General features: G+C 41.9%; 1 protein-coding gene across 2 annotated transcripts in view; it reads right to left on the bottom strand.

Annotated features, from left to right (window-relative positions):
- The window catches only part of LOC308398831 (CD82 antigen-like), a 49443-nt gene that overhangs the window by 13524 nt on the left and 14571 nt on the right, over positions 1–21348 (bottom strand). For both annotated transcript variants that reach the window (XM_080885662.1, XM_080885661.1), the window contains exons 2-4: positions 12576–12648; positions 10083–10155; positions 426–547 (exon numbers count right to left, since the gene is read on the bottom strand). In XM_080885662.1, the coding sequence (XP_080741788.1) occupies positions 426–547; positions 10083–10155; positions 12576–12644 (264 nt within the window). In that variant the 5' untranslated portion in view covers positions 12645–12648. The remainder of the gene's footprint in view (positions 1–425; positions 548–10082; positions 10156–12575; positions 12649–21348) is intronic.

Genomic DNA, 21348 nt, shown 5'->3' with positions numbered 1-21348 from the left:
ATGAGCAGGAGAAGTTTAAAGTTATGGCTGAACTGTCCCAGGCATCTTCTGTTGCCCTAACTACAAATGGGTGGACCTCCAGGGCAACGGAAAGCTACGTGACCGTGACCGCTCATTATATCACAGCGGAGTGGTAGATACAAAGCCCTGTACTGTATTGCATGGATTGAGTCTTGAGTTGAATGTTTTTAATAGGCAAAAAATACTTAAATAAGTTAATAAGTTATGTTAAGTTTGCTGATCCGAAAATTGATCCGATCCATGACTTAAAACCGTGATCCGATCCGAACCGTGAGATTTTTGATCCGTTGCACCACTAGTCTTCAGTAAGGATGCAAAAGTTAACTATTGACAGGAAAACCTTTACATCATTTATATTTTTTCATTATCATGTCTAAATGGGGACGGTACACACACATACTCACCAGGCTCAGCAGAGAGCGGACCTCATAAATGGCCCCCAAGCAACCGAAGAAGCTTATGAGAATGGGGAAAGCTCCAACTCCTATCAAAATGTAGCATGCCAACTTCACATCTGTGGAGTTTTCTGAGGATCAGCAACAGAGATCTCAGGTTACAAACTGCAAGCTGTCAGAGCGTGTGACTATGGCTACCATACTGTTAGGATATACATTATGCTTTTTGTTTAAGTAGCAAAGCACATTGGTCACACATGCATGTTTGAGTTGTAACTTGTTTCTAAGGCGATTTCATCACAGTGGTAAGTTTACATTATTCAACTATAACCGAGCAACGTGATCAAATGTCAGACTGAATTTAAGAATGTTACAGCTGACCTACCAGATCCCGACATCCATGGATTGGAATTACACAGTAATTGTGTAAATGTTTTTTTCCTGTATGCCATGAAATGCTAGATATTTACTAAAGTGATTTTTATGTCGTGTAAGATTCAGAAAATAATCTAAGAGACTTTCGATCTTTCTAAGCCCCATTAATTAAACAAAACAAAAAGAGTGAGACAAGAGTTAGTACTTTCCCAGTCCTCCTAAATCTAGCTGTAGGGAGTTATACAAAATATACCTAACACAACAGTTAGACATTAAAGTAAAACAGACTGTGTGGACTTGTTATCAGTGTTGCAATTGATCAACTTTCCCATTAACTGAAGCATTTTGACATTTCAACATTGTATAGTACAGAACTGAGAGAAGAACAAACAACAAACTACATGAAGGTGATTTGAAGTAGATGACTGCACTTCATTATGAACACATTTCTAAAGTTTGACTATAATATCGGAAACACTGCAAACCCATCAGGTAACTTTAAAAAAATATTGATTCCCAGTCTGCTTTTGTATTGCGGTTCCCATGTGAGCTCTAAAACAAAATCTAAATACTTATTTGAGTATGACCTCAATAATAACGGAGCCCACAGGGCAGATTTAATAATGCTCTGCACAAGTAACGACGTTACCTTTTTCAGTAACGAGTAATCTAAATAATTACTATTCCTATCGTTACAACGCCGTTACCGTTACTAACAAGAAAATGCGGTGCGGTCGTGTTACTATTTTTCAACAAACAGGCGGCTGAAGCTGTCTTCAGCTTACTGCATCTTATATCAGTTGCACGGAAGTAGCTGTAAGTAATCTGGGCGATAACTTTTTGGCACAACACGAGATAAGGCGGCAAAACAATCGCATGAATGCTGCTGTTTGGCTGAGGTAAAACCAGAGTCATGATAAACGATATATACGCGTTTTTTTCTCAATAGTTTCGTCATGTTTAACGTCTAAGGACAGCGCAGCGAGCACTCTCTGCATATGACCAAAAAAATTAAAAAACAAACAAAAATCAGCCCTTTCGTGTTGGTGGAAAAATGTCAACCAATCAAAAAATGATATGGCACCATGACATTTGGTTGTTTAGGAAGAGGGGGAAGTTTTAGGAGTGACGGAGAGAGAGAGAGAGTTTTGAGATGTGAGAGATTTGTGACGTTTAGCGTGTTTGGAGTGTGTACTTAATGTGTTGTCTTGTGTAGTTAGTGTGTAGTGTTGTGGATGATATATATCAAGCTCAGGTCCTCTACCAGAGGCCTGGGAGCTTGAGGGTCCTGCGCAGTATCTTAGCTGTTCCCAGGACTGCGCTCTTCTGGACAGAGATCTCCGATGTTGTTCCCGGGATCTGCTGGAGCCACTCACCTAGCTTGGGAGTCACCGCACCTAGTGCTCCGATTACCACGGGGACCACCGTTACCTTCACCCTCCACATCCTCTCGAGCTCTTCTCTGAGCCCTTGGTATTTCTCCAGCTTCTCGTGTTCCTTCTTCCTGATATTGCTGTCATTCGGAACCGCTACATCGATCACTACGGCCGTCTTCTTCTGTTTGTCTACCACCACTATGTCCGGTTGGTTAGCCACCACCATTTTGTCCGTCTGTATCTGGAAGTCCCACAGGATCTTAGCTCGGTCATTCTCCACCACCCTTGGGGGCATCTCCCATTTTGACCTCGGGACTTCCAGGTTATACTCGGCACAGATGTTCCTGTACACTATGCCGGCCACTTGGTTATGGCGTTCCATGTATGCCTTGCCTGCTAGCATCTTGCACCCTGCTGTTATGTGCTGGATTGTCTCTGGGGCATCTTTACACAGCCTGCACCTGGGGTCTTGCCTGGTGTGATAGACCCCAGCCTCTATGGATCTTGTGCTCAGAGCTTGTTCTTGTGCTGCCATGATTAGTGCCTCTGTGCTGTCTTTCAGTCCAGCTTTGTCCAGCCACTGGTAGGATTTCTGGATATCAGCCACCTCCTCTATCTGCCGGTGGTACATACCGTGCAGGGGCCTGTCCTTCCATGATGGTTCCTCGTCTCCCTCCTCTTTCTTGGGTTTCTGCTGCCTGAGGTATTCACTGAGCACTCGGTCAGTTGGGGCCATCTTCCCAATGTATTCTTGGATGTTCGTTGTCTCATCCTGGACTGTGGTGCTGACACTCACCAGTCCCCGGCCCCCTTCCTTCCGCTTAGCGTACAGCCTCAGGGTGCTGGACTTGGGGTGAAACCCTCCATGCATGGTAAGGAGCTTTCTTGTCTTTATATCAGTGGCTTCTATCTCCTCCTTTGGCCAGCCTATTACCCCAACAGGGTACCTGATCACGGGCAGGGCGTACGTGTTGATGGCCCGGATCTTGTTCTTACCATTCAGCTGACTCCTCAGGACTTGCCTGACCCTCTGCAGGTACTTGGTGGTTGCAGCCTTTCTAGCGGCCTCTTCATGGTTCCCATTTGCCTGTGGGATCCCCAAGTACTTGTAACTGTCCGCTATGTCTGCAATGTTGCCTTCTGGTAGTTCAATCCCCTCAGTTCTGACTACCTTCCCTCTCTTTGTTTTATATATATATATATATATATATATATATATATATATATATATATATGTCCCCGTGGTAATCGGAGCACTAGGTGCGGTGACTCCCAAACTAGACGAGTGGCTCCAGCAGATCCCGGGAATAACATCGGAGATCTCTGTCCAGAAGAGCGCAGTCCTGGGAACAGCTAAGATACAACGCAGGACCCTCAAGCTCCCAGGCCTCTGGTAGAGGACCCGAGCTTGAAGGATAAACCGCCCGCAGGGGCGTGCTGGGTGTTTTATATATATATATATATATATATATATATATATATATATATATACACATATATATATATGCCTCTCTCTCTCCTGAGAGAGAGGCAGTCGCTCCATATATCGGTTATTAAGCTTAACGTGGGAATGCTTTACAAACATTCAGAGATGAACTTACACACTTGCATTACTTCTCTCTGGGATAACTTCCTCGGAGATGAAATGCTGGTTTGGTAGCGAGACTACAAATACACACAGCCGCTCTATCACGTGACCACACTGCTCCGATGTGCTACGGTTGTGAGCCGAGTTACGTGGTGTTGCAAGTTTTGTGAGATGCTTTTTTGATATTTAATGGATCGGATTACATTTTTTATTTTTCTCCGATATCCGATCCAGTAATTTACGTCAGTATCGGACCGATACCGATACGTAATATCGGATCCATCCATCTCTAATCTGTACATAAGTGAGACATTTCATACGGTTTGCGTTGTATGACCACATTCCTGAGCTCAACTCTCTGGACTTGTGCTATCAGGCCGTCTGTCTATCCTTTCAGCTTTGTCCAGCCAGTGATGTATTGTGGGTTGCGAGTGTGGAGTCATGAGTAAGGGAGTGAGCGCACTAGGCTGATGTGATGCATACTGATGCTGGACAGAGCTGAAAGAGCCCTGTGTCTGATGAGGGCACCTGCTGAGCAGCCATGGCTGACAAACATCCTCAGTGATGTGCGCTGTTCTATTCTTTCTCTATTACACTTGGTCACTGTCTCTATATGTCTTCACTGAACCCTCTTCAGTCATGTCTGTACCTTTTCCCCCCTCATGGACACAACTCATCTTTCTCTTTCTGTTTATCTCTTTTTACCATCTTGACATATTATTACTGCAGGTTAACCTTGTAAGTTTTAAAGATCTTTCTGATGTTAGATTTACAATCTGCTATGTCATAACCAACAATGGCTCTTCAGTTACTGAACAACTACAAACAGATGCGTTTCCAAACTGAAACTTTTGGTATATGACTTTGGTTTAAGATTCAGTTTAGTCATGAAAATGTTTCTGTTTTAGTCAGACTTCAAACATCTGACATTTAACCTCCTAGGACCTGGCGTCCACATATGTGGACATCACATTTTGGGTTATTTAGACCAAAATACTAAATCTTGCTCTACAAGGGCCTGATATCCACTTACGAGGACACTATACTGCTACTCTTCTATCGAAATTTTAAATGAATATCCTCATATGTGGCAAAAATTAGGTAAAAAAGAAAAATCTGGTAATTCTTTGTTTTTATATTCATCAGGTCCCAATCAGCCCAAATATCAAAGAGAAATTAATAATGCATGTCATGGAAGAGTTCGGGTCTTAGGAGGTTAATCCAGTTTTCCTCTTTGACACTTTAGTATTCATTCATGGGCTTTAATTTTGTATCCCTCAAGAATTTTGATGTCCCATCAAGTGTTCTTTTGATCTAAAGCAAGGTTATTGAGATTCCTTAGAGACCATGTCCCTCTGGTCTGTACTGCACTGATACAGACACACAGTCCAGATCAAAGTTTTAAGTTTTGATACCAGTATTAAATCTTTATTTCTATTTGGAAAATATTAACTATTATTGTTAATAATAACTGTTATGTGTAAGGTAGTATCATGCCCAACTTGAACACCTGCAGAAGCAAATATTTGTGAGGAATGCAAAAAAACCCTTCCTAATAAGTATTAAAATAATCATAACCGTTGTTTGTTTTTTGTGATTTTTCCTGACTGACTGAATTCATTAGAGGGTCCTTTGTCCCTCTTGAGGGGAAACTCCCACTAGGTTTATATCTGGGACTCTCCACCATTTGACCTTAGAACTGAAGAAGCTTCTCGGATGAGAGGTGAAACGTCTTCAAGCAAGTTAAAGAAGTCCAGACGCTTTTCTTTCCAAGCTCCTTAGTTGAAAAAAGCACTTCACAAAAACTTCATGAGAAACTTTAAAACCAATGTCACTGACTGTTATATCTTAATTATCTCATTTAATCATGGCTCAAGGTGCTTTATATCTTAAGGTAAAGACCCTACAGTAATTGAAAGAAAACAGAGAAAACTCCAACAATCACATGAACCCCTATGAGCAAGCATTTTGGCAACAGTGGGAAGGAAAAACTTCCTTTTAACAGGAAGAAACATCCAGCAGAACCAGACTCAGGAATGGATGGCCATCTGCTGCGACCAGTTGGGGCTAGGAAAAGGAAGATGGGACAAAGACACACTGTGGAACAGAGCCAGCGATTAATAATAACTAATAATTAAATGCAGAAAGGTGTGTAAACACGTAGTAAGGGGAATCCCCAAGCAGCCTAGATGCACTGCAGTGTAACTAAGGGAGAATTCAGGATCACTTAATCCTGCCCTAGCTATAGAGTACAAAAACTTCAGTTTTATCTGAATTTAGAAGCAGGTCATCCAGGGCTTTACATCTTTAAGACATTCAGTTTAACTCATTGGTGTGTGTTATCTGGCTTCATGGACAGATAGAGCTGGGTGTCATCTGCATAGCAGTGTAAATGTATGCTATGTCTTCTAATGATGCTGCCTAAGGGAAGCATGTATAATGTAAACAGAATTGGTCCTAGCACTGAACCCTGTGGAACTCCATAATTAACCTCAATGTGTGAAGAGGACTCTCCATTTACATGCACAAACTGGAGTCTATTAGATAGATATGATACAAACCACTGCAGCACAGTACCTGTAATACCTACAGCATGTTCTAATCGCTCTAATAGGATATTATGGTCGACAGTATCGAACGCTGCACTGAGGTCTAGCAGGACAAGCACAGAGATGAGTCCACTGTCAGAGGCCATAAGAAGATCATTTGTAACCTTCACTAAAGCTGTTTCTGTGCTGAGCTCTGAAACCTGACTGAAACTCTTCAAATAAGCCTCTGCAGATGATCTGTTAGCTGTTTGACAACTACTCTTTCAAGGATGTTTGATATGAAAGGAAGGTTGGAGATTGGCCTATAATTAGCTAAGACTGCTGGGTCTAGAGATGCTTTTTGAGTAAAGGTTTAACTACAGCCAGCTTGAAGGCAAAGAGCAAAACAAACAAAAAATTAAGAAAAGTAGCTGGATATATTGGTTTAACTCAACATACTTACAACATATTTTTTAAGATCAATTACTGATAATCCTGTTGCTAATGGAATAACCACATAAAAAAGTACACATAGCCCATACTACTACTTTGAGGAAGTTTAGGAAACAGACAGTTTGTAGCACATACTTCATGTCAATTAAATTATTATAGATTATATTTGACCATCCCCCCAAAAATCACAATCTAAAACCAAAATCTATAACTCATCAGTGTCATAGGCTGTAACATAGTTTCTCTGCACCGGTTTAATGTCTATGATGTATAGTCACAGAAGTATCAATACAGTGGATGTAAAAAACATAGATTCATTACTAAAATAATTACTGTAAAAGGGATTTCATGGTAAGCTGTCTCTAAAAATAGATTCTGGTTTTGTTTTACAGATTTTAACCTTATTTTAAATAGGATTTGATGATTGTTAAAAAAAACAAAAATCAATTATCCAGAATTCGCTAGAAAGTGTTAAAAAAATGAAATCCTTTGACAAAATAAGAATGGTATGCTTATGTCTGATCATATATTGATACAGTTTTGAGTTTCATAGTTTGTGTTTTAACAATTCAAATAAGTAAACCATAAAATCTGAGGTTCCCAATGTTTGCATTTCTTCTTTTTTCTTCCTGTCACACAAACAAACAGTGATACTTGGAGCTAGAACATGGCCACATTTAGGCTCTTAATCATAGCTTCTTGTTTTTTTGGCCTAAATGCAATCCACAAGGGGTTTAGTGGGAAGTATCCACTGGAGAAAATACAATATAGCATTTCTGTTTTAGTAGGACTCACACCAAACGCTGGTCAAGACAGCAGGTTGTATTTTTATACTCCTATTCAATAAGAGCAGGAAAGTGACTTAAGTAAAGTTAAAACCAGAGGAGGAAAAAGTACAGACTTTCTTACTTAGAACTATAGATACCTGTGTCTAAAAAAATACTCCAATAAAAGTAAAAGTACTGAAGCATCTTTTTTACTCAAGTAAAAGTGAAAAAGTAAAGGCTCTGAAATGTACTCTAAGTAGGAAAGTAAAAAGTAGCTCCTTGAAGGACATTTCTAATTCTGTACAAAGGAAACTGATCCCTGTGCTATATTAATATAATAAAATAATATTAGTACATAATAATCCAAATATTTAAATATAAATTCTAATTCAATTGAATGCACTCAGTTTGAATCTGTTATGTAGGGATTCAGCAGGTGGGGAACCCTTAGATCTGTGTAGTGTCTCCGCATAAGGAAAAGAATCACAACTCAAAATGTCTTGGCCGATTCCCATTTTCTAAACTGACTCCACACTGTATATTGTGTTGTTACTAAACTGTTGGTACAAATGTGGATTCAGCAAATTAATCTAACCATGATGGCCCCAAACAGCTGGAGGATACATATGAGAACTGCATGAGAACTTAAATGCAAAACGTAAATGAATATTAGCATATTACAGTTGATTTAAACCAACACTGACCATGGACACCACAGCCACTGTGCACCAGTCCAGCACAGTGCTTTACAATAAATTAACCACAGTACGACAAGCTAACATCTTTATCTCATACAAACAACTATTTTCAGCAACACACGCGTCAAACTGCACACAACAGTTGGTATGTTTATTTATGTTTGTTAAGCTTGAATTTCAAATTACCTGACACTTAAAAAATGTAACTCCCTTCATGTTTTCTCCATGTAATGCTAGCTAGATTTGAAGTACCGCAACCACAACATACGGACACCTGCACTCCTTTCTACAGTGGCTGGGAAGTGCAAATCGCAACAAATTACAAAAACCCGCAACAAATTAAAAACCCACAACAAATTACAAAACCCCGCAACAAATTAAAAATCCTTGACGGAAAGGGATTGTCTGAAATACCGGAAGTGACGCAACGATTAGCCTAATAGGGCTTTTGGAGCGTGATGTCACGAGAGGGGGCGTGGCCATGGTTTTTGGTTGTGGTGCCATGTTTCTGGGCCAAACAAAGCGCTAGCGAAAGAGGAGCGAAAGTACACGGATAACACCAGCTATGGTTCGTACTTGCTGTGCGGTCGGTTGTAAAGTTAGATCGCACGACCGACAAGGGAATAAGGTTGAAAATGGTTTATCTTTTCATTCTTTCCCCATCTGGAAGCAACATGAGGCAGCTCTTGTATCGGATGTTACCAAAAGAAGGCGTCTAGTCTGGATAGCAGCTGTGAGACGAGCTGATATTAATCAATGTATTATAGTAAAAAATGAGACACAGGACACAAACATGGAAGCAAGATATATAATTAGTATTATTTATAATAAATATGAAGAAATAATTGCAATTTCTTTAACCATTGAGAATAACTAAATCCTTCAGGACAATGTCACATCAGTGCACTGAACTCACTATGGCTACGTTCACACTGCAGGTCTTAATGCTCAATTCCGATTTTTATATTTAAATCTGATTTTTTGTGTCTGCTTGTTCATACTACAAATAAAATGTGACAGCAAAAGTGCTCCTTTGTGAACCCTCAAAGTGGCCTGCATGCGCAAAAGCAGACGTCACACACAACACGCTCTGTTCAGACCCAGACCAAACAGTAATGTTTGACTGATGGCCCTTAATATAAAGACTTGTTTCAGACTTTGCGTTCTCCAATTTTGCTTTAAGTTATTTTGTTATTTATATATGGCCTAATAATTATCCTTATTTTTAATTTGTTGTGGGTTTTTGTAATTTGTTGCGGGTTTTTGTAATTTGTTGCGGGTTTTTGTAATTTGTTGTGGTTTTTTAATTTGTTGCGATTTGCACTTCCCAGCCACCGTACCTTTCAGCCCACTTTGACTCCCAAGTATACATGCTCTAGATAAGCGGCCCCCAACCTTTTTTGGTCCACGGACCGGTTTAACGTCACCGGTTTAACGGATCGGCCTTTAAGGTGTCGCGGATACATACAACAAAATAAAATGATACCAACAAGACAAAAACTGTTGTATTTTTTAAATATATTAATAGACACGAATTCACTGTGTAATTGTGTAACTTTATTAGCAGCGTCCGCCTGAAATGCGCCAACAATATGAAGAGTTAGATCCTCCTATCTGCCCCTTAATGCTCTCTGGCTGCTATGGTAACGTGTAAATACTTCTTTCAAAATAAGACACACAACTACAACATGGGAAAAGACTCAGGGAAACCATGTCAACAATAAAAACCCTGAAAACCATCAATTTAAATAAACACTCAAGTACAGATACCTAAAAATTCATTCAAGTACAGTAACAAAGTATTTGTACCTCGTTACTTCCCACCACTGGTTCAAACACACAGAGAAGTACAGATGACCTCAAACCTGATCAAGCACTTACTCAGGTCAACGATGAAAGTCTGATTGTCCAGGAGAATCCAAAATCCAAAGCCAACGATGACGGCCCCAAACAGCTGGAGGATACATATGAGAACTGCATGAGAACTATCAGAATGAAAGGATGTCACAAGAAATTTGATAGTTACAAGCACCACTTCCTTTCCATGATTTTCATGTATTTAAAAAAACACTTTGATCAAAATGGGTTCTAAAAACTCACTAATGAGAAGCATGAAATTATGTGTTTTCAGAAGTATCTGTCAGAACAAATAGGAACACAGTGGAAGCTGCAAATGCAGAGGGTTAAATGCAGGTACAATGAAAACCCACTCTATTAAGAGTTTTAATGCAACAGCGCAAATTGTCCTGAGTTGATTAATTTCTTGACATTTTACCTTTATTTTGACTAAAAGTTGCTGTATTGAATATTCCTAAATATTAGCCAACAAGCCAACAACATGTTTGTCTATGTTTGTTTGGAATTACATTTACATTTACATCCCACTTTCTCAAATTTTTTATTGAAAATTATGCAGTTTAACATCACATTGCACTCTGAAAAGAAAGCATAGTACAAATAAGCCATTGGAGTTAAAAAAGGGAATCATGTAATCGACTTATAGCCCAAAACGTATTCTAAATCTTTGACTCATCAAAGTAGCCACCTTTGGCAGATATAACAGCTGAACACACCTGTGGCATTCTTTCCACAATAGAAATCCAATGCAACTCGTCCTGTCAAACCTGCAGCTCAAAGTCTTGTCTTCATAGTTGAAACTGAGACTTGCTTACGCATATCACACAACCTGTTAACTCTCAGAAACTTGTCCTCTGATTCAGTTGTGGCTTTAGATCTGCCGGACCTCTTCCTGTCAGAGTTTGTTTCTGAGTGGTGAATGAAACTGTACTCAATGACACCTTGACTTTTTGCTATGATGGTCTGTCTCCATTGATAATGGCCCTCTCACCATTTTTACAGCAACGCACTACTTTCTGCAGTACAAGACTGTTCAGCTGATTTTTACAGTGCGTTCCAACACTGCTAATATGCACACAGAGGGGGTTGTAAGTAATCTAAAACAGTTGAAACAGCTGTAGGAATTAGTAGCACCAGCTCTCAAGGCTTGATGAACCTCCATTGCTGCAGAACAGCTTTAAATTGTTAACCCATTTTGAAAAGCCTTTTTGTATAATTCTAACATGTAGATTACTTTTCAGTTCTGGGTAACCTTACCTTTTTTTTTAAAAAAAAGGTCTGGCAGTTCACCCACTTACCTTTGTATCATTTCGAGCTATTCATTGGACATGAACGACTTGAATTGCAATAAATAAATGGACAAATTGGGGTGTTCTAAAACTTTTGACCAGTAGTGTATGCCAAAAGTTCAGTGCGCGAAAACCACCCCCAAACTATTGCAAGCACAATTAAATTCCTTACATGTTAATTTTTATAACATGCATGCATAGAACTCACAGCCACTTGCACAAAAAAGCCATCATGCATATGAGAGTGTCTGCGTTGCACTCACTGCTACAGTTTCGCGCAGACAGGTTGCTTAATGTGCTCAAAGCTGAATCCTGCTTGCATAAACTAACTTAACTTTTCACTGTTTGGAGGGCAGAGCCCAAAGGAAGATTGGTCACTTTGGTGGACTGTTAATGTTAGTGCCTTAAACTGCCTTACACTGTCAGAGCAAAATAAGCGCTACTTTAAACCATATTTATATATCCATCCTTTTTCTTCTGCTTATCCAATTTAAGGGGTTGGAAAGTCTATTTCAGCTGTCACAGAGCAAAAGGCAGAGTACACCCTGGACAGGAATGCCTTAAATGCCTGGGCCCTTGGTATCCCAACATAACATTGCATTATCTTCTTACAAATCAATGTAACTGACATTGACACTGCACTGGCAGTCTTCATAAAGTTGAAGGAAGGATGAATGGCAAAATGTACCAAGACATTCTTGATAACAATCGGCTGCCATCCACCAGGATTATGAAGACCAAATGAGGGAGTATGCTTACAAATCATTGTAAGAAGATGATCTGTCCCTAACCACCTGTCAGTGGTTTAATCTTTTGTCATTTTAGTTATATTTACATGTTCAAAATAAACTCTATTCTATTCTATTCTATTCTATTCTATTCTATTCTATTTAGCACCATTTGACAAAATCTAAGATTTATAAAATTCTTCTAAAAAGTAGATCTTAGGCCAAAGCATGATATTCTACAATACAAGCTGGACAGTTTCCCCATGCTTACTTATGTGTTATCAAATGTACTTTGTTATTGTCAGGTTTTTATCTCACCATATTAAGCGCCTTGAGGCGACTCCTGTTGTGATTTGGTGCAATATTAAATCAAACTGACGTGAACTGAATGGAGTAATAAACTCAATCACAAACATACAGCTGCTCTAACACCATCCTAAAGGTGCATTTTTCTGCAACAGAACACTTTTATGAGTCACTAGTAAATTTAAAATACTTACAAAGAAGATGAGGTTGAAGAAGAACAAGAAGTACTTGCTCGCTGTCATGCAGCCTTTCCCCATGGTCATTTATCTGTGAACATGAGACAAATGAAGAGTCATAATAGAAATTTACATTAACAGCCCCAGAAGCAGAGATTATTACAGGATGCAGTTTAATTGTAACAGCTTTAGATCAGGGATAATCTTGATGTAAAGAAGTGGCGACAGATGCTGTAAGAATTAGAGACCACTGTGGATCATGATGATCAGATCAGGACCAGGGGCTCAAATCTAAAAGATTACAAAACCAGTACGACCTCAATCTGTGAGCATGGGGAGACTGCACTGGCAGTCAGATGTCTATTCATATTAATGTACAGAATTCACCTGCTTGCTGCTACTACTGCACATTCACCCAATGTGTATGTATGTATATATAAAAAAAAAAAAAAACACCCAGCACGCCCCTGCGGGCGGTTTATCCTTCAAGCTCGATCTTTCGATCTTTCTAAGCCCCATTAATTAAACAAAACAAAAAGAGTTAGTACTTTCCCAGTCATCCTAAATCTAGCTGTAGGGAGTTATACAAAATATACCTAACACAACAGTTAGACATTAAAGTAAAACAGACTGTGTGGACTTGTTATCAGTGTTGCAATTGATCAACTTTCCCATTAACTGAAGCATTTTGACATTTCAACATTGTATAGTACAGAACTGAGAGAAGAACAAACAACAAACTACATGAAGGTGATTTGAAGTAGATGACTGCACGTCTTCATTATGAACACATTTCTAAAGTTTGACTATAATATCGGAAACACTGCAAACCCATCAGGTAACTTTAAAAAAAATATTGATTCCCAGTCTGCTTTTGTATTGCGGTTCCCATGTGAGCTCTAAAACAAAATCTAAATACTTATTTGAGTATGACCTCAATAATAACGGAGCCCACAGGGCAGATTTAATAATGCTCTGCACAAGTAACGATGTTACCTTTTTCAGTAACGAGTAATCTAAATAATTACTATTCCTATCGTTACAACGCCGTTACCGTTACTAACAAGAAAATGCGGTGCGGTCGTGTTACTATTTTTCAACAAACAGGCGGCTGAAGCTGTCTTCAGCTTACTGCATCTTATATCAGTTGCACGGAAGTAGCTGTAAGTAATCTGGGCGATAACTTTTTGGCACAACACGAGATAAGGCGGCAAAACAATCGCATGAATGCTGCTGTTTGGCTGAGGTAAAACCAGAGTCATGATAAACGATATATACGCGTTTTTTTCTCAATAGTTTCGTCATGTTTAACGTCTAAGGACAGCGCAGCGAGCACTCTCTGCATATGACCAAAAAAATTAAAAAACAAACAAAAATCAGCCCTTTCGTGTTGGTGGAAAAATGTCAACCAATCAAAAAATGATATGGCACCATGACATTTGGTTGTTTAGGAAGAGGGGGAAGTTTTAGGAGTGACGGAGAGAGAGAGAGAGTTTTGAGATGTGAGAGATTTGTGACGTTTAGCGTGTTTGGAGTGTGTACTTAATGTGTTGTCTTGTGTAGTTAGTGTGTAGTGTTGTGGATGATATATATCAAGCTCAGGTCCTCTACCAGAGGCCTGGGAGCTTGAGGGTCCTGCGCAGTATCTTAGCTGTTCCCAGGACTGCGCTCTTCTGGACAGAGATCTCCGATGTTATTCCCGGGATCTGCTGGAGCTACTCGCCTAGCTTGGGAGTCACCGCACCTAGTGCTCCGATTACCACGGGGACCACCGTTACCTTCACCCTCCACATCCTCTCGAGCTCTTCTCTGAGCCCTTGGTATTTCTCCAGCTTCTCGTGTTCCTTCTTCCTGATATTGCTGTCATTCGGAACCGCTACATCGATCACTACGGCTGTCTTCTTCTGTTTGTCTACCACCACTATGTCCGGTTGGTTAGCCACCACCATTTTGTCCGTCTGTATCTGGAAGTCCCACAGGATCTTAGCTCGGTCATTCTCCACCACCCTTGGGGGCATCTCCCATTTTGACCTCGGGACTTCCAGGTTATACTCGGCACAGATGTTCCTGTACACTATGCCGGCCACTTGGTTATGGCGTTCCATGTATGCCTTGCCTGCTAGCATCTTGCACCCTGCTGTTATGTGCTGGATTGTCTCTGGGGCATCTTTACACAGCCTGCACCTGGGGTCTTGCCTGGTGTGATAGACCCCAGCCTCTATGGATCTTGTACTCAGAGCTTGTTCTTGTGCTGCCATGATTAGTGCCTCTGTGCTGTCTTTCAGTCCAGCTTTGTCCAGCCACTGGTAGGATTTCTGGATATCAGCCACCTCCTCTATCTGCCGGTGGTACATACCGTGCAGGGGCCTGTCCTTCCATGATGGTTCCTCGTCTCCCTCCTCTTTCTTGGGTTTCTGCTGCCTGAGGTATTCACTGAGCACTCGGTCAGTTGGGGCCATCTTCCCAATGTATTCTTGGATGTTCGTTGTCTCATCCTGGACTGTGGTGCTGACACTCACCAGTCCCCGGCCCCCTTCCTTCCGCTTAGCGTACAGCCTCAGGGTGCTGGACTTGGGGTGAAACCCTCCATGCATGGTAAGGAGCTTTCTTGTCTTTATGTCAGTGGCTTCTATCTCCTCCTTTGGCCAGCCTATTACCCCAGCAGGGTACCTGATCACGGGTAGGGCGTACGTGTTGATGGCCCGGATCTTGTTCTTACCATTCAGCTGACTCCTCAGGACTTGCCTGACCCTCTGCAGGTACTTGGTGGTTGCAGCTTTTCTAGCGGCCTCTTCATGGTTCCCATTCGCCTGCGGGATCCCCAAGTACTTGTAACTGTCCTCTATGTCTGCAATGTTGCCTTCTGGTAGTTTAATCCCCTCAGTTCTGACTACCTTCCCTCTCTTTGTTACCATCCGGCTACACTTCTCCAGTCCGAACGACATTCCAATGTCATTGCTGTATATCCTGGTAGTGTGGATCAGTGAATCGATGTCTCGTTCACTCTTGGCATACAGCTTGATGTCATCCATGTACAGGAGGTGGCTGACAACTGCTCCGTTCCATAGTCGGTATCCGTAGCCAGTCTTGTTAATGATCTCACTGAGGGGGTTCAGGCCTATGCAGAACAGCAGTGGGGACAGAGCATCTCCTTGGTAGATCCCGCACTTGATGGTGACTTGTGCTATGGGCTTGGAGTTGGCCTCTAGTGTTGTACGCCACATCCCCATTGAGTTCCTGATGAAGGCTCTTAGCGTCCCATTGATCTTGTACAATTCTAGGCATTCCAGTATCCAGCTGTGGGGCATTGAGTCATAGGCCTTCTTGTAATCAATCCAGGCAGTGCACAGGTTGGTCAGTCTGGTCTTGCAGTCTCGGCTGATTGTTCTGTCTACCAGTAGCTGGTGTTTTGCGCCTCTGGTATTCTTGCCAATTCCTTTCTGTGTCCCGCTCATGTATTGACCCATGTGCCTGTTCATCTTAGCCGATATGATGCCTGACAGGAGCTTCCATGTAGTACTGAGGCAGGTTATTGGTCGGTAGTTGGAGGGGACCGGTCCCTTCTTGGGGTCCTTGGGGATCAGGACCGTCCGGCCTTCAGTTAGCCATTCCGGGTGTCTCTCGTTAACTAGCAGCTGGTTCATTTGTGCTGCCAGACGCTCGTGGAGTGCAGTCAGCTTCTTCAGCCAGTAGGCGTGAACCATGTCGGGCCCTGGTGCTGTCCAACTCTTCATACTGGAGACCCTTTCTTGGATATCTGCCACTGTGATGGTTACTGGACCCTGTTCAGGGAGGTCGCTGTGGTCTGCCCTCAGATCCTCTAGCCACTGAGCATTGCCGTTATGGGTTGCATCCGTCTCCAGCCTTGGTGGTGCTGTTCTCTTATTGTTCCCTTGCCACTGAGAGTACACCTTTGCTGGTTCTGTGGAGAACAGCTGGTTTATTCTCCTGCCTTCTATCTCTCTGGTGTACCTCCTCAAGCGGCTGGCCAAGGCTGTGAGTCTTTGCTTGGCAGTTTCCAAGGCCTCAGGTATGGACAGCTTGCTGTATTTCTTAGGCACCTTCTTTGTCGCACCTTTCTGCAACTCCGTTAGTTGGCTAACCTCCCTCCGTGCTACTTTGATCTTGCCCTCTAGCCTCCTTCTCCATGGAGGGTACTGCCCCTTGTGGCTGTTCAACTTGTAGCCAAGCATCTCACTGATCACTGCTGCCGTATTGTAGATCAGCTTGTTAGTGTCGGTAATCGTGGTTGTAGGTATTGCCCGTAGTGCTGCATTAACATCATCTAGCAGACCTTCTGAGGGTACTTCACGTAATCTTGGTAACCGGCTACGGGGGATCCAGGTTTCAAGCTTGGCCATGATCCTATTTTTCAGGTCAGTTCCTCTCGCACTCAACGATCCTTCTCCTATCGCACTTGGGGCTATGTACCCAATCTCGGGTGGGGGTGATGATATCGCCCCCCTGACCTGGCGTCCTGACTCCTCCTTGCCGTAGCATTTGTGTTGTACCTCGTCAATCTCTAGCTGTGAGAGCAGTCCCTTCTTTCGAATGTTGGAACACTGAGCTACTAGTTGTTTCGCCGTCATTGTGGATGTTGGGTATCGAAGAATCCATAGGTCCCTCATCCTATTCATGTAGCCCCTTCCGCCGGGGTTACTTGCGTAGTAGCATTCCAACATTTACAGCAGAAACATAAAATGTACAAAAAAACAAAAAGAATAATAACTACAATAATTAAACAGCAATAAAATAACTGTCAGTTACCCACTGAGTCAAAGGCCAGTGAATAAAAATGAGTTTTTAATCTGGATTTAGAAACCAGCACTGATGCAGATTGCCTAATGTGAAGAGGAAGATCATTCCAAAGCTTTGGGGCAACAGTAGAGTCTCCTCTAAGTTTCAGCCGTGATCTACTGACTGAGAGCAACAGCTCAGCTGACCGGAGTGAATGAGGGGGGACAATGAGGTGCCAGACCATTTAAGGATTTTATAACCAGTGAAAGGATTTTAAAATAGATTCTAAATTCAATTGGAAGCCAATGTAAGGAGGCCAGAACTGGAGTAATATGCTCAAATTATCTTTTTACCAGTTAAAAGCTGTACCGCAGCATTCTGCAACAGTTGCAGGTGTGACAGAGTGGATGCACTCAGATGGAGAAAACAACAGCCATCGCATCCTGCCCGCGTCCCAAGACCAAAAAAGGTTCTTGGGGCTGGCTGGGTACTACTGTTGGTTTGTGCCTGGGTTTGCAGAGTTATCCAGTCCCTTGACTGAGCTCACCCAAAATGTGGAGCCAGATCTGGTCCAGTGGATGGAGCAGTGCCAGAGGCTGCGGGCCATTTTGTCCCAGCAGGTAAGGAGGCCATTGTGTACATCAGCTGAAAGCTGTCAGAGAGCGTAAGGCCACATATATCACGGAGGAGGAGTGTCTGACCACGTGGTGTCCAGTCCACTCCCTTCGTTATCTGGTCGTTAAGTGATGACGTGACGAATCCTACTTCCGGGCCTAAAGTAGTCTGCGTTTAATATGGCTATGTGTTAACTATGTGTTGTTAACATGTTTAATGTTTTGTATTTTCTTCTATTTGATCTCAAAAAGCTCCTAAAACAGTCAGTGATCCCTGTTGACCTCCCTCGGCTTTTATTACCGCTAATCATTTATTTAAGCTCAGTTTTTAAAACCTTAGGATGTAGCTACAGCCCAGCCCATGCAGCAGTATATGAATGACTAACCTCGTATTGTGGATGGATTATCTCAGTTGTTCTCCTGACTGAAGTTTGGTCCTTTTACAGCATCCTGCCATGCGATTACATTTGTTCCTGACCACCGAGAACACTCACGTTAACTTTTATCCAGTGGAAAAAAGTTAGCTTGTTTATATTATGCTAACATAGCTGTGTCGCTAGCGGTCACGTAGCACATCATTATATACCAGCTAGCCAAACTTCAGTAACCCTACAAACGTCACTGCTGTTTAGTTTTCTGTCTTCATTTATGTTGGAAGTGATAACAGACCAAACTGCAAATTACTTCTGTGTGGTGGCTCATATCTGTGGGGGAAAAAAACAAACCAACCTGAATGGACCATCAATCAGCCCTCACTCCACAGAGTAGTGGCATTTACTGTCCAATAAATCTATGGAAATCTGGGTGAGATATGGAAAACTTGCTCAATGCTTCCCCTGGCAGTGGAGCCCTGTGGGCGACCCACTTTCCTGTTACTGTAAATCGGTTACACCAGTGTTTGTTCCAGCTTGGAAAGGGTGGTACCTGCAGTGATGGCAGTGGGAAGAGACTATCCAGTGAGAAAAAATTTGGTGACTTCCTGTAGCAAAGTCAGATTGAAGTGACTGTCTAACCACACACACACACACACACACACACACACACACACACACACACACACACACACACACACACACACACACACACACACACACACACACACACACAATTAAGCCGATCTTCTATGGTCTGATTTCAAACTTTGGATCTTTTAAGGACAAATTGTTAGCGGGGTTGGGCGATCTAAAAGTGAAAGTCAAAAGCATAGACATTTTTTATGAGCCACTCAAGTAACTCTGGCATTCAATATATTTGGAAAGGCGCTACTGAGATGAAACTCTCCCCAGTTGCTGGTAAGAACCCATCCAATCCACACATGCAAAGAAATCAAACAATAGATGTCCATAAATTATGTGTCATTATGAGAAATGGCACAAGGAACAATATTGAACACTGTTACTGAAATGTATTTATTACTTTGTACAGAAGCCTTTGTTGGTGACGACAGCTTCAAGACTCCCGTACGGAGAAACTAGTTGCATGCATTGCTCAGGTGTGATTGTGGCCCATTCTTCCACACAAACAACCTTCACATCCTGAAGGCACCTTCTGTGAACTGTGAGTTTTTCAATTGGATTCATGTCAGGTGATTGGCTGGGCCATTCTAGCAGCTTTATTTTCTTTCTCTGAAACCAGTTGACAGTTTCTTTGGCTGTGTGCTTTGGATCATTGCATTGCTGAAAGATCCACCCTTATTTCATCTTCATCATCCTGGTAGATGGCAGTCAATTTTTATCAAGAATGTCTGGGTACATTTTTCCATTCATCCTTCCTTCGATTTTTAGAGGACTGCCAGTGCCATATGCCAATAAACAGCCCTACAGCATAGTTCCACCTTCAAACGTCACTGCTGGTATCGTGTTTTGGGGGTGATACGCAGTGGCTTTTGACGTCCAAACAGGATCTGTATTGTGGCATCCAAACAGTTCAATTTTGGTCCGATCTGATCAGACTCTCCCCAGTATTTCACAGACAGTCTAAATGTTGTTCAGCAAACTTTAAATGCACTTGAACATGCTATTTCTTCAGCAATGGAGTCTTAATTATACAAAGAGCTGACAAAAAAGCTGAAACACAGTCAGCCTTTGGTTTTATTCTGAAACGTAATAAATGAATAAAACTAAGACACGACAAGCAGACTTAACTCTCCTCCTGCCTCTCCTTTTCTACCCCCTCCTCCTTTTTCCCAGCCTCTGCTAGTACCAGGCACAACCCTACATAGCTCAGCAGCTCTCAGTGACGCAACACACTGTGAGATTAGGGCACAAGGGTATACTATGAAAGAAGCTCAACACAGCGAGGCTTTCTTTGCATTAATTGACTTGGCAAGCCCAGTCGAGACAGTAAGTATCACAGTGGTGGTTATCAGCTATATCTGTTAAACTAGGCTTTTTGGTCCAGGCTCTGTGCACACTCACATATAAATGAGCATTTCACATGTCATATGCCTCTTCTTCCACACAAAATTATCCCTAGTGAGTCACGCAGGAGGAGGAAGCAGGATAAACACGCTGGCGTAAAGTTGCTCCTGAGAAAACACCCGGCTTCCCCTGCTCTTGGTTATCATGGCCAACGTTCTGAGGAGCAAACTGAGTGTGCTCCAGGGAAACATTGATTCTAAAAGGATTTTAGAGATTGTGGCATTTTAGCCTTTATAGAGACATTGCTTAGTGGGGCCAAACAGGATTTCAGACCTTTTTCTGGAGGGATTCAGATTACCCTTTTGTCTAGATCGAAAGGCCGAGGTGACCCAGAAAACTCAAGGAGGCGACGTATGTCTTTATTTTACTGAATGAAACTGTAACTCTGTGACTGTCATGGAACTAATCTGCACAGCAGATGTTGAACTTTTATCAGTATCAGTTTGTCCATTTTACCTCTTCCCACAGCTTTTTATAACAGCAGTGATGTAGTGAATAAACGGCAATCACTTTCACCAGAGGCACCTAACTTCATTCTAGATGATTTTAATCACGTCTCGCTTAAAGACTATTTAACTTCTATCAGTATTCAGTTTTATTTTATTTTATGTATACAGCATCAAATCACAACAACATTTTCTTCAAGCCACTTTACATTGTAAGGTAGACCCTATTATAATACAGACAGAGAAAAGCCCAACAATCATATGACCCCCTATGAGCAAGCACTTTGGTGACAGTGGGAAGGAAAAACTCCCTTTTAACAGGAAGAAAACTCCAGCAGAACCAGGCTCAGGGAGGGGCGGGGCCATTTGCAGCGACCAGTTGGGGTGAGAGAAGGAAGACAGGATAAAGACATGCTGTGGAAGAGAGACAGAGGTTAATAACAAGTATGATTCAGTCCAGAGAGGTCTGTTAATACATAGTGAGTGAGAAAGGGGACTGGAAAGGAAAAACCCAATGCATCATGGGAATCCCCCAGCAGCCTACGTCTATTGCAGCATAACTAAGGGAGGATTC

Source organism: Rhamphochromis sp. 'chilingali' (genome assembly GCF_963969265.1).
Source record: "Rhamphochromis sp. 'chilingali' genome assembly, chromosome: 6".
Lineage (NCBI taxonomy): Eukaryota > Metazoa > Chordata > Actinopteri > Cichliformes > Cichlidae > Rhamphochromis > Rhamphochromis sp. 'chilingali'.
Note: the sequence above shows the minus strand (reverse complement) of the source record. Positions and strands in the feature narration are given on the sequence as shown.